Below are 13,990 nucleotides of genomic sequence, written 5' to 3'. Positions count from 1 at the left end.
ATTTGGGTGATGTTGGATAATAAACTTATATGTTTCAAGTATATAATTCTATAATTCATTATTCGTGTATTGTATTTTGTTGCTCGCCACCCAAAGTCTAGTATCTGTCCATCACCATATATATGACCCCCTTTATTCTCTCCCCTACCCACCTGCCCTCTGTTAACCACTATTCTGCTGTCTGTGTCTGTTTGTTAGTTTTGTTTGTTCATTCATTGCTTTCTGTTTCATACCCATATATGGGTGAAATCATATGGTTGTTGTCCTTTTCCATCTGATTTATTTTGTTTAGCATGATACTCTCGAGATCCACCCATGTTATTGTAAATGGCAGTATTTCATCATTTCTTAGGACTAAGCAGTATTCCACTATTTATATGTACCACATGTTCTTTATGTAATCATCCATCGAAAGACACTTGGGTTGTTTCCATGTATTGGTTACTGTGAGTAATGCTGAAATGAACATAGGGGTACTTATATCTTTACAATAAATGTTTTAAAATATTTTGGGTAGAGACCTGGAAGAAAAATTGCTGGGTCATATGGTAGCTCTATTTAAGTTTTTTGAGGAACCTCCATATTGTTTTCTATAGTGGCTGTTATCAATTTACATATTCACCAGCAGTGTATGAGGGTTTGTTTTCCTTCACATCCTCTCTAACACTAGTTATTTGTTGTATTATTGATAATAATCATTCTAACAGCTGTGAGGCGGTATCTCATTGTAGTTTTGATTTGCATTTCCTTTATAGTTAGTAAAGTTGAGCATCTTTTCATATATCTGTTGGCCATTTGAATGTCTTCTTGGTAAAAGTATCTGTTTAGGTTCTCTGCCAGTTTTTTAGTAAAATTTTTTGTTGAGTTGTATGAGTTCTTCATATTTGGGGGGCATTAACCCCTTTTTCAGAGACTTTGTTTGCAAATACCATCTACTGTTGGGGTGGTGGCTTTTTGTTTTGTTGGTGGTTTCTTTTGCTGTGCAGAAGCTTTTTGGTTTGATATAGTCCCATTCATTTATTTTTGCTTTTACTTCTCTTGCCTTTGGGGTCAAATTAGAAAAAAAAATTCTCTGAGACCAAGATCCATAAATTTAGTACCTATGTTTTCTTTGATGTATTTAATTGTTTCAGGTCTTATATTTAGGTCTTTGATCCATTTTGAGTTAGTTTTTGTGTATAGTATCAGATGTTAGTCTAGTTTCATTCTTTTGCAAGTGGCTTTCTGGTTTTCCCAGTACCATTTATTGAAGAGACTTTCTTTTAATGTCATGATTTGTTTTTGACTCCTTTGTCAAAAATTAGTTGCCCATATTTATGTGGGTTTATTTCTGGGCTCTTAATTATTATTATTTCTTAATTTAGGAAAATAAAATATTTCCTAAATATTTTATTGTACAAAATTTACATTTGTTGCATATCATAAAAGCACAGCAAAAACAAATATTTTGTTAATCCATTTTTCCTTGAGATTTTTGGTGAAAAGTAAAGATTTATTTTCTAATACATTAGATAATACAACTTTTTATATAGTTGTTTAACAGTTGCGTTAGCAATAAGTATCTTGGAACGTTAGGTATAAGACTGAAAACAGATCAAAAAAGCGTGGAGGGAAGACCACTGCCAAAGAGTAATCTCCAAGAACTTGGTATTTTCCGTGGAGAGGCAGATGCTGTGGGATAGTTGCACTGTAAATGTGGTTTGATCATCTGACGCCATTCATTAAGATACTCAACAAGACCTAATATATCTGGGATATTGTCTCCTTCTAAAACAAATTTCAGCAGAACTGCCATTGGGATTTCTTTAGAACAGCCTCCTCCAGGAATATGAATACAAAACTCAGAATCATGTGTTTCAAGAATGCATTGGCTTTTTTCCATCTCTTCCCAATTAAGGCTCTTTATTTTATTTTGAACACTTTTTTTTTTTTTTTTCCTGGCGTGGAAGATGTAAGAAGGTACCTGAGAAGCTGTAGATCATTACGGTAATATGAATAACTGCTTGAAAGAACAATAACTTTGGCGCAGTTACTATTTTTCCCCCAGGAAATCAGTTTTTTACAGAATGGCTTTGATTTATATTTAATAAAAATGAATCTTAACTGAAGAGCCACTAGCTTCTTTAAAAGCAACAAATACACTTCAGCATTTATACTGAGTTCTGTTGAATCCTCTGACATTGCATATGGATTGTTTCCAACCATTAGCACAAGAAAATCAGAATAGAAGTAACCAATCTTACACATATTCATTGTAGAAATAATCAGCTCTATTGCAAGCTGGCCAACATTTCCCACAGATACTGCTGGTATTAGGAGGGTGAAACCTGCGAGGTTGGGGACTGACTCTCCATAGGGAACAAACATGGTCATACTGAAGTGAAAGACTCTGGGCTCTTAGTTCTGTTCCATTGGTCTGTATGTTTGTTTTTCTGCCAACACCATACTGTTTTGATTATTGAAGTTTTGTAGTATTATTTGAAGTCAGGGAGTGTGATATCTCCAGCTGAGTTCTTTTGCCTCTCAGGATTGCTTTGGGTATTCAGGGTCTTTTGTGGTTCCCTACAAATTTGATGATTTTTTTTTTCATTTCTTTGAAAAATGCCATTGGGATTTTGATGAAGAGTGCATTACATCTGTATATTGTTTTGGGTTATATGGCCATTTTAACTGTGCTGATTCTTTCAATTCATGAACATGAAATATCTTTCTATTTCTCTTTGTCTTCAATTTATTTAAATAATCTCCTGTAGTTTTTGGCATATAGCTCTTTCACATTCTTTAAGTTTATTCTTAAGTATTTTATTCTTTTTGTTGTAATTGAAAATGGGATTTTTTCATTTCTTTTTCTGATAGTTTATTGTTAGTATATAGTAACACAATGGATTTTTGTATTCTGAAAATTTACTGTATTTGTTTTTTCTAATATAGTATTTTGGTGAAGTCTTTTGGGTTTTCTATATATAGAATCATGTCATCTGCAAAAAGTGACTATTTACTTCTCAATTCTCAATTTAGATGTCTTTTATTTCTTTCTCTTGCCTGATTGCTCTGGCTAGGACTTCTAGTACTATGTTGAATAACAGTAATAAGAATGGGCATCTTTGTATTGTTCCTGATCTAAGAGGAAATACTTTTAGCTTTTCACCATTGAGTATGATTATAGCTGAGGGTCTGTCATATACAGCCTTTATTGTGTTAAGGTACTTTTCTTCTATACTCATTTTTGAGTGTTTTAATAATAAATGGATCTTATATCTTGTCAAATGCTTTTTCTCTTGATATAATCATATAATTTTTATCCTTTATTTTGTTAGTGTGGTGTATCACATTGACATATTTGTCTGTGTTAAACCTTCCTTCAACCCTGGAATGAAACCCCCTTGATTGTGATGTATTATCTATTTAATGTATTGTTGTATTTGATTTGCCACTATTTTGCTTAGGATTTTTGCATCTATATTCATCAGATATACTGGTCTGTAATTTTCTTGTTTTGCATTGTCCTTGCTAGGTTTTGGCAACAGAGTAATCTTGGCCTTGTAAAATAAGTTAGGAAGGATTGTCCCCTTTTCAATTTTTTTTGGAAGAGTTTGAGAAGGATAGATATTAAATCATCTTATTTGTATGTTTGGTAGAATTCACTAGTGAAGCCATCTGATCTTGGACTTTTGTGTTTTGGGAGGTTTTGGTAAATTTTTCAATCTCCTTACTGTTGATTAGCCTCTTTAGACTTTCCAGTTCTTCATGATACAGTCTAGAAAGATTGTATATTTTTAAGAACTTGTCCATTTCTAGGTTATCAAATTTAGTGGTGGATAGCCTTTCATAGTTTTTTTTTTTTGTATAGTACTTTGTATTTCTGTGTTGTCCATTTTAATTTTCCCTTCCTCATTTCTGGTTTTGTTTGTGTCTTTTCTCTTTTTTTCTTAGTTGGTCTACCCACAGGTTTGTCAATTTTATTTATCTTTTGAAAAAACCCAGCTCTTTGTTACAATAATTTTTTCTAATGTTTTTCCGTTCTCTTTTTAATTTAATTCTGCTCTTTTTTTTTTTTTTTTTTTACTTCCTTACTTCTACTGACTTTGGCCTTCATTTTTTTCTTCCTTTTTTGTTCTTTAAGGTGAAATGTTAGGTTGTTTATTTGAAATTTTTTTATTTCTTGAAGCGGACCTGTAATACTATAAACTTTTCTCTTATTACGACTTTTGCTACATTACAAAATATTTTATGTATTGTAATCATTCTCATTTATCTCTATGCATTTTTTATCTCTTTTTGTATTTCTTCTTTGATCCGGTTGTTCAGTAGTAGCATGTTCAATCTCCACATATTTGTAGTTTTTCCAGCTTCCTTTTTGTAGTTGACTTCCAGTTTCTACATTGTAATCAGAGAAGATGTTTTGTATGATTTCAATCTTCTTACATTTGTTGAACTAGTTTTATGCCACAACATATGGTCTATTCTTGAGAATGTTCCATGTGCTCAAGAACGTATATTCTGGTGTTCTGGGATAAAAAGCTCTAAATATCGATTATGTCTATGTTGTCTGATGTGTTGTTGATGGCAGATATTTCATTATTAAGTTTCTATTTGCATGATCTATCCATTGCTGTCAATGGGGTATTTAAGTCCTCTATTATAATTGTTTTTTTTTTTTGTCAGTTTCTCTTTTTAGTTCTGTTAGTAATTTCTTCATATATTTTTGTGCTCCCAGGTAAGATACATATGTATTGATAAGTGTAATGTCTTTTTGATGTATTATCTCGTTTATCATTATAAAGTTTCATTTTTGTCTCTTGTTATTATTTTTGTCTTGAAATGTATTTTGTTTAAGTATGGCTACACCCTCTTTTCACTGGATGCCACTTTGAGTTAATGTTTGTCTTTGCAGCTCTGATGTGTTTCCTGAAGGCAGAAAACAGGTTTTTTTTAAATTTTTATATCTTGTTTATTCTAGATTTTTGGCATTAAAATATTAATTATCTTGGTTACTGACTTATTTGGCATCCTTATACTTTAACTAAGTCAACAGTATTTCAATCACCAGTTCTGTTAGACTAGTTAGTTGTTGATTTTTTTCTTTTATTTTAAATTTAAAAAAAATTTTATTTAGTATTTTTCCTTTCCTCTCTCTCCCTCCCCACTGGTAACCACTAGTCCATTGTCCATGTTCATGAGTCTCTGTTTGTCCTGTCATTTGTTGCTTATAAGTTTAAGTGACATCATGTTATTTTCAACCTTCGCTGTCTGGCTCATTTCAGTTAATATGATTATTTTAAGGTCCATCCATGTTGTTGCAAATGGCAGTATTTCATCTCTTCTTATGGCTGAGTAATATTCCATTGTATATATGTATCACAGCTTCTTTAGCCAATCATTTATTGAAAGACACGTTGGTTGCTTCTATGTCCTGCCCACTGTGAATAATGCTGCTATGAGTATCAGTGTGCAAATATCTTTTTGGATATGACTTTTCAAGTCTTTGGGGGTAAATACCCAGTACAGGGATTGGTAGATCAATTCTTAGTTTTTTGAGGAACCTCCATACTGTTCTCCATAGTGGCTGACCCAATTTGCAGTCCCACTAGCAGTGTATGAGGGTTCCTATTTCCCCGCATCCTCTCCAACATTTATTATTACTTGTCCTGTTGATTATAGCCATTCTAACAGGTGTAAGATAGTATCTCATAGTGGTTTTGATTTACATTATCCTAATAGCTAGAGATGTTGAACATCCTTTCTATGTTTGTAGGCTATTTGTTATGTCTTAGGAGAAGTGTCTGTTCAGGTGGTCCTCTGTCCATTTTTTCATCGGATCATTTGTTTTTTTGTTCTTATTGAGTCGTATGAGTTCTTTGTATATTTTGGATATTAGGCCCTTATCGGAGGTGTTGCTTGCAAATATATTTTCCCATTCGAATAGTTGTCTCTTTACCTTGTTGACAGTTTCTTTGTTGAGCAGAAAATTTTTAGTTTGATGTGGTCTCATTTATTTATTTTTGCTTTTACTTCCCTTGCTTTTGAGGTCAAGTTTATAAAATCCTCTTTAAGTTCAAGGTCCTTGAATTTAGTTCCTATGTTTTTTTTCATTGCATTCTTTGTTTCAGATCTTATATTTAGGTCCTTAATCTATTTTGAGTTAATTTTGGTGTGTGGTGATAGAAAATAGTCTAGTTTCATTCTTTTGCAGGTGGCTTTCCAGTTTTCCCAGCACCATTTATTGAAGATGCTTTTCTTTTTCCACTGTATATTTTTGGTCTTTGTTGAAAATTATTTACCCATGTATATATGGGTTTACTTCTGGACTCTTGATTCTGGTCCATGTGTCTATTTTGCTGCCAATACTATGATTACTGTTGCTTTGTGTTATAATTTGAAGTAGAACAGAGCGATGCTTCCAGACTCATTCCTTTTTCTCAGGATGGCTTTGGAAATTTGCAGTCTTTTGTGTTTCCATACAAATCTGATGATTTTGCGTTCTATTTCTTTAAAAAAAGCTGATGAGATTTTGATGAGGATTGCATTAAATCTGTATAATGCTTTAGGTAATAAGATCATTTTAACTATGTTGATTCTTCCAATCCAAAACACAGACTATCTTTCCATTTCTTTATATCTTCTTTGATTTCTTTTAATAGGGTCTTATAGTTTTCATTATATAAGTCCTTCACATTTCGTTAGATTTATTCTTAGGTATTTTATTCTCTTTGTTGCAATTGCGAAAGGAATTATATTTTCTACTTTTTTTTTTAACACTTTATTATTAGAGTATATGAACACTATGGATTTCTGAACATTGATTTTGGTATCCAGAAACTTAACTGTATTTCCTTATTGTTTCTAGTAGTGTTCTTGTGGAGTCTTTAGGGTTTTCTATAGAGAGAATCATGTCATCCACAAATAGTGACAGTTTTACTTTTTTGTTTCCTATTTGTATGACTTTTATATGTTTCTCTTGCCTAATTGCACTTGCTATGACCTACAATGTTATATTGTATACCAGTGGTGGTAGTGTACAACCTTGCCTTGTTCCTCATCTTAAAGAGAAGGTTTTCAGTTTATCACCATTAAGTATAATGTTGACTGAGGGCTTGTCGTATATGGCCTTTATTATATTAAGGTATTTTCCTTCTATACCGATTTTATTAAGCGTTTTGACCATAAATGGATGCTGTATCTTGAAGGCTTTTTCAGCATCTATTGATATGATCGTAGAATTCTTATTTTTTAATTTATGTGGTGTATCACATTAATCGATTTGCATATGTTGAACCATGCCTATGCCACTTGATCAGGGTGTATAATATTCTAAATATGTTGCTGTATTTGGTTTGCTAGTATCTTATTTAGGATTTTTGCATCTGTGTTCATAAGAGATATTGGTCTGTAGTTTTCTTTTTTTGTTGTTATTTTACCAGGTTTTGGTATCAGTGTGATATTGACCTCATAAAATGAGTTGGGAAGTATTGCCCTCTTCAATTTTTGGGAAGAGTTTGAGGAGAATAGGTATTAAATCTTCTTTGAATGTTTGGTAGAATTCACTGATAAAGCCATCTGGTCCTGGACTTTTACGTTTTGGTGGGTTTTTGATGATTGTTTTAATTTCCATACTGCTGATTGGTCTATTTAGATTTTCCAGTTCTTCTTGATTCAGTCTAGGCAGGTTGTATCTTTCTAAGTACTGGTCCATTTCTTCTAGGTTATTAAATTATTATATACTTTTTCATAGTATTCTTGCATAATCCTTTGTATTTCTGCAGTGTCTATCATAATTTCCCCTCCTTCATCCTTGATTTTGTTTATTTGTGTCTTTTCTCTTTTTTCTTCAGTGAGTCTAGCCAGGGATTTGTCAATTTTATTAACTTTTTGAAAGAACCAGCTCTTTGTTGCATTTATTTTTCCTATTTTTTGTTTGTTTTCAATTTCATTTATTTCTGCTCTAATTTTGATTATTTCTTTCCTTCTACTGCCTTTAGGCCTTATTTGTTCTTCCTTTTCAAAGCATTATGATCAGAGAATATGGTTGATATGATTTCAACACTTTTATCTTTATTGAGGCTATCTCTGTGCCCCAGTATGTGGTCAATCCTTGAGAATGTTCCATGTGCACTGGAGAAGAATGTATAAGCAGCTGTTTTCTGATGGAAGGCTCTGTAAATGTCAGTTATATCCAGTTGGTCTAATGTATCATTTAAGGATGTTATTTCCTTATATAATTTCTGTGCGAATGATCTGTCCATATCTGATAGTGGGGTATTTATGTCCCCTACTATGACAGTTTTGGTCTGTTTTTCCCTTTAGTTCTGTTACTAATTGCTTTACATATTTCGGGGCTCCCTGATTGGGAGCATAGATAGTAATAAGTGTTATGTCTTCTTGGTGCATGATTTCCTTTATCATTATGAAGAGTCCTTCAGTATCTTTCTTTACCTTTTTTATTTTGAAGTCTATTTTGTCCAATATTAGTACCTCTATTCTTGCTTTTATCTGCATACTGTTTGCTAAAGTATCATTTTCTACCCTTTCACACTGAGTCTATATTTGTCTTTGGAGCTGAGATGTGTCTCCTGGAGGCATCATATGGTTGAGTTTCGTTTTTTGGTCCAATTTGCAATTCTGTGCCTTTTTATTTGTGAGTTCAATCCATTTACATTTAGGGTGATTGTTGAAATATGAGGTTTTCTTATAACTGTTTTATCTTTTGCTTTGTGTTTCCATTGCTTCCTTGTCCTTGTGTTTCTGTTTTTTTAAATTTTGGTTTGCTTTTGTGGGAGTTCCCTCTGGGCCTTCTTGTTTAATGTTATATCCTTTGGTTGTGAATCTTTGGTGTGTGGTTACCATTACAAATATGTAAAGGATAGTTTTACATATATATCTATATACACACACACATATATATATGTACACATACACATACACACACACACAGAGTCATCCATTTTCTTCTGCATGTGCCTTATCTGCATTTCCCTTTGTGAATTGGATCTTTGAATCCTCCCCTTTTTAGTCATTATTGTCTCATTTTGTCCCTATGTATGCTGAACATTCATTACTATCTTGCTATAGCAAATCTCTTCTTATTTTAAGCTTATAATTCCCTGTTCCTAGTAAGGTTTGCACTCCTCTGCTTTTATCAGCCTGCTAGTCACTGTACTCCTAATTATGTTTTTTTGGTCATTTTGTTTTAGGTGAGCTGACTTCTTTCAGTATTTCTTGTAGTACAGGCCTCATAGTGGAGAATTCCTTCAATTTTTGTATGTTTGAGATGGTCTTTACTTCTCCTCCATATCTAAAGGAGAGCTTAGCTGGGTACATTATTCTTGGCTGCTAGTTCCTTTCATTTAATAGTTTTAATATTTGATTCCACTCCTTTCTGGCTCATAAGGATTGTGCTGAGAAGTCCAATGATAATTTAATGGGTTTTCCTTTACAGGTTACTGTCTTCTTTTCTCTGGCTGCCCTGAGAATTCTGTCTTTGTGGTTGATTTTTTATAATTTCTATATAATGTGTCTTGGTGAAGGCTTTTTGGGGTTGAGATTATTGAGACTTCTGGACCTTTTGAATTGCAAACTCCAGCTCATTCTTTAGATTTGGGAAATTCTCGTCAACTATTTGTCTGAAAATGCTTTCCAATCCCTCCTCCTTTCCCTCCCCTTCGAGAATTCCCATTATTCCTATATTTCCTCTCCTGGTGGTATCAGCTAGTTCTTGTATTTCTCTTTCATGATTTTTCATTCTTCGTTTTCTCTCTTCTTCCTTCTGATTTATTTCTAGATTTCTGTCTTATGTCACTGATCCTTTCCTTCATTTGGTCTACTCTATTTTCCAAACTTGCTATTTCATTTTTCATCTCTTTCAGTGTGTGTTCATTTCCAGAAGTTTTATTTGATTCTTTTTGAGGTTTCAATCTCCTTGCTAAATAACTCATTCTACTCATCTAATTGTTTTTTTAAATTCTTGAAATTGTTGATATCATTCATTTCGGATCTCATTTGGTTTTTCAGAAGTACCATCTTGAATTCTCTGTCATTTAAGTCACATATTTCTATGTCTTTAAGCTTATTTTCTGGAGATCTTTATCTTTCTGAGCTGCCTTGTCACTGGTTGTTCATGGTGTTTAATGGACTATTTATCTGCCTGAGCATTAATGGAAGTGTGTTCTGCTCCCCTCCGCCCCCCGCAGAAAGATTTATTTTTTAATGATCCCTAACCTGTTGCAAAGAAGGTGTTTTTCTTCTGGTTTCCAGTAGGTGGCGTCTAAGCCTCTTGGATCTCTGCTTTATATAAAGTCTTAATAAAGTCCTTTTTTCCCCCTTGTAGATGTTTAATCATGCTCGCTACCCCCAGTCTCAGTTCCTGTAAGTGTTAGTGATAGTTTTGGTCGTGTTTGCTCAGATTCTACTTGGGCTCCACCGTGATTGGTCTCAGAGAGTATGGTGGTAGGAACCTTCTGAGTTGGGGGTTAGAGTCTGCAGCTCAGCCTGGGGTTTGCATCTGCGGCTGTTAAAAATCATCTGTTGTTTCTCTGCCATCCCTGATTTTCTGCTGTCCTCAATTCTCTGCCTACTGCCCTGATGACTGGGCATGGTTGCCGACCGCGTGTAGCTCACGGCACTCCCAGGCAGGGCTGTTCAAGGAAGTTGCCTCACCTTCTCCCCTCCCCCTCCTCTTATAGGGAGATCTGATTGTGAGAGGAAGCTTCTTTGTTTCTACCAGTCCACCACCAGACACCCAGGGTTCTGATCTGTGGGAGCTCTTATGCACAGATCTCATCCTCAGACTTGCTGGTGTGCAGTTTGGGTATTTTTTGTTGAGTTTTAGATGTTCAGCTTATTGTTGTTTCAAGGGAAGAGATCTGAGGATGTCTCTCACTCTGTCATGTTTAATCCAATGTTCTGGGTTTTGTTTTTAGATTGAGATAATTAGGTGTTCTATTAGCTTCTGGATTTGAGGGTCCAGTTCTTTCCATAGGCTTGGGAAATTTTCATCAATTATTTGTTTGAATAAGCTCTCTTTTCCTTTTTTCCTTTCTTCTCCTTTTTATTTTATTGTTCTTTCAAATGGAGTCAGATAGTTCTTAAAGAGTTCTTCAATTCTTTTTTATGCTCTATTCTCTCTTTTCTTCCACTTGAGTCATTTCTAGATTTCTATTTTTTTCATCACTATTTCTTTCCTTCATCTGATCTGCTCTATTTCCTAAGCTCGCTAGTTCATTCTTCATCTCATTTATTGCATTCTTTAGTTCCAGAATTTCTGATTTTTTAAAATAGTTTCAACCTTTTTTGTTAAGTACCCTTTTTGTTTATTGATTTTATTTCTGAGCTTGTTGAATTGTTTTTCCTTGTTTTCTTGTACCTCACTAGATTTTTTAGAACTGCAATCTTGAATTCTCTGTCCTTTAAGTTACATGTTTCTATGACTTTAAAGTTATTTCCTGGAAAATTTTCATTTTCTTTCTATTATTCCTTATTACTTTGGTTATTCATGGTATTCGATGGGTTATTTTTCTGCCTGCGTATTTTCGGGAATAAAATTTTCTTTCTTCTTTCTTTTTTTTTTTTCTTGAGTCCTTGATTTTTAATTTGTTTAGCAGGTTGATAAGTAGAGGTCCTTTTTTGTTTTACTGAAGGTGATGCTTTATAGCACAAGAGTTTGTTTTGTTTTATCAGTACTTCTGGTATGTCTATGAACTCCATGGAGCAGTGTCACCTGGGCCATTGGAAACATCCTGTATTCCCCGAGGAGGCAGATGTCCTCTTTATTACTCAATGCCTCAGTCTCAGGGCACTACCCTAGTAATGGATTGAGGTGGGCAATGGGGCTCCAGGCCTGTGTGCCTGTGTGTTTTTGATGCCACTTTTTTTTTTTTTTTATAACAAGAAGTTGTATTTTCTAGCCTTCTAGCTGCCTCCACCAGGCTCTGTCACAATAAGTAAAAGAGAGTTGGAGGTGAGGTGGGGGAGATGGGTTTTCTCATCTTTGGCTCTGCTCCTTCCAAAGTAACTGCAGCACCCCCAGCCTGAAATGTTGCCTGTGCCCTTTGCAATCTGCCATTGAGGGTTGCAATGCCCAGTAAGGCCCTGGGAAGGTGAAGGTAGGGTGGATTCTTGCCTCTGCAGCTTTGTCTGTCCTGTGATGGCTGCCTTCAATCATTGCCACCTCCTCTCTTGTCTCTGATCCTGGTGTGGAGAAAAAGGGGCCACATACTAAACATGACAAGCTCAGGGGAGGCCAGCATGATGGACCCTACAAACTCGAAGATCGAAATTAACCGCATAGGATGGTCTGAATATAAAAATTCCTAACTAAAAGCAAGTCACTGCAGGTAGTCATGTCCTAGGCCTGTAGTTTCCTTGACAAAGGTCAATCTTTACCTTAAGTAAGCCTTTCTATTGTTTTGTTTTGTTTTGTTTTGTTTTGTTTTGTTTTGTATCTAAGATAACATACCTTCATAATGTCAGTGTAATCCATTTTTCCCTTCAGATGCTTAGGGCCCACTGCCCCAGAGCACAGGACTGCAGAATCCTTCATGGTTATCTTGTCCCCCACATACCATCTTTGTGTGCTGTAAATGTTAATTATTAACTCTCCTCTACTCATCTATATAAAAGAAGTATGTGTCCCTCTGTTTTACTTTTTATCCAATCCCAGAGATTTTCCCACTTTGCTTTCTCCAACCCCCTTAATCTACTGCCAATGATTTCATGTAAACCTCCATACATCTTCTTCTTTGATTTTAATGTCGAAAATAAGCTGCAAAGCTGTCATTCTCTGGAGCATTTTCTTAATCCATTGAGATTTTGCTTCTTGGCAATTGTCATCAGTTTGGCTCAATTGTCATCAGTTTGGGTTCAGCCATAGTGTGCACTGGCCACTCAGGGTGTATTGCTGCCTCTACCTCTCAAGTCTACCCAGTGAGGGTTGTAACCTGATCCTTCACCGCTATCATGTTTGCTGGGGCCATGGTGAGTGCCAGACCGTGTCTGCTATTCGAATCTTTGTCTTTCGCCAATCCTGTCTCTTATGTTCTCTCCAATATACCTGCCTTCAGAAGACTTAATGTGCAGATATCCCAGGCATGTTTGTGTTTTGACTAGGGAGTCCTTTGTTAAATTACAGCTTTTAAACTTATTGTGACTTCAAGGGGAGTGACCTAGAAGTCCACTTATGCCTCCAAGCTGCTGAGGTCACTTTTGTCTCTATTTTAAAATGGCTTCATTTATGTCAACTTTTCACAGTTGTATTTGAATGGATTTTTTTTCTGCCCTGTAGGTGTCAATATTTTCTGCCACAAAATAAAAAGTTGAGATTGCTGGATTGAAAAATGTCACTTGTTCACTCCAGAGTCTCCCTTCTCAGGACAAAATTGTCCTAAAATCCTTAATCACCATATCGTAGTTTCTATGACATTAACAGGGAGGCTCTAAGAATTAAGTGACAGCTACCCAGTGGGCTCCACGTGTGAGTGCAACACCTAGAGCCTAGGCCTAAACTGTATGAAGAAAAAACATTTAGGAGGGCAGAAGGAAGATACTAGGCATACCAGGTCATGTGACAGAGAAAGCTCCCAAAGTTTTGAGATTAAGTGAATCAGTGGAGCATCATCACCTGAGTCCAGCCATGGCTGTCCATCTGTACAGTGGTATTTGTACTCTTTCTGAGTGAGAATGAGGCAGGATATACCACTGTGGCTAGCATGACCACTATCTGAACAACTTCCTACAAGTCTAGAGTAAAGCTTCCTTCCTTGTCCTGTTTTTTCCACCTACCTGTGTGACGTGCCATGTACTTTCCTTCATGACTCTAGCAATCTCACAGCAGAAGTTGGTGAGAGGTGGAGAAGAAAAGTCAGATCTTCACTTCTCCAATGGTTCTGAGGCCATTTCTTCCTCTGGCTGGAATAGGAACCAATTTTTACTGTTCACTTGCTTCTGGAAGTTGCCTGACAACCAATCTTTGTCTAAACACTGTTGACAAAATGTTGGC

General features: G+C 35.2%; 1 protein-coding gene across 1 annotated transcript; it reads right to left on the bottom strand.

Moving 5' to 3' along the window:
* Positions 1-1,594: 1,594 nt before the first annotated feature.
* LOC107500622 (proteasome assembly chaperone 2-like) lies at positions 1,595-2,367 on the bottom strand. Its single transcript, XM_036235962.1, is given in 2 exon segments — positions 1,595-1,942; positions 1,945-2,367. Coding segments are annotated over 2 exon segments (771 nt in total).
* Between the last annotated feature and the right edge of the window lie 11,623 nt (positions 2,368-13,990).

The sequence above is a fragment of the Rousettus aegyptiacus genome, unplaced genomic scaffold, assembly GCF_014176215.1.
Source record: "Rousettus aegyptiacus isolate mRouAeg1 unplaced genomic scaffold, mRouAeg1.p scaffold_m13_p_2, whole genome shotgun sequence".
In the NCBI taxonomy this organism is placed as follows: domain Eukaryota; kingdom Metazoa; phylum Chordata; class Mammalia; order Chiroptera; family Pteropodidae; genus Rousettus; species Rousettus aegyptiacus.
Note: the sequence above shows the minus strand (reverse complement) of the source record. Positions and strands in the feature narration are given on the sequence as shown.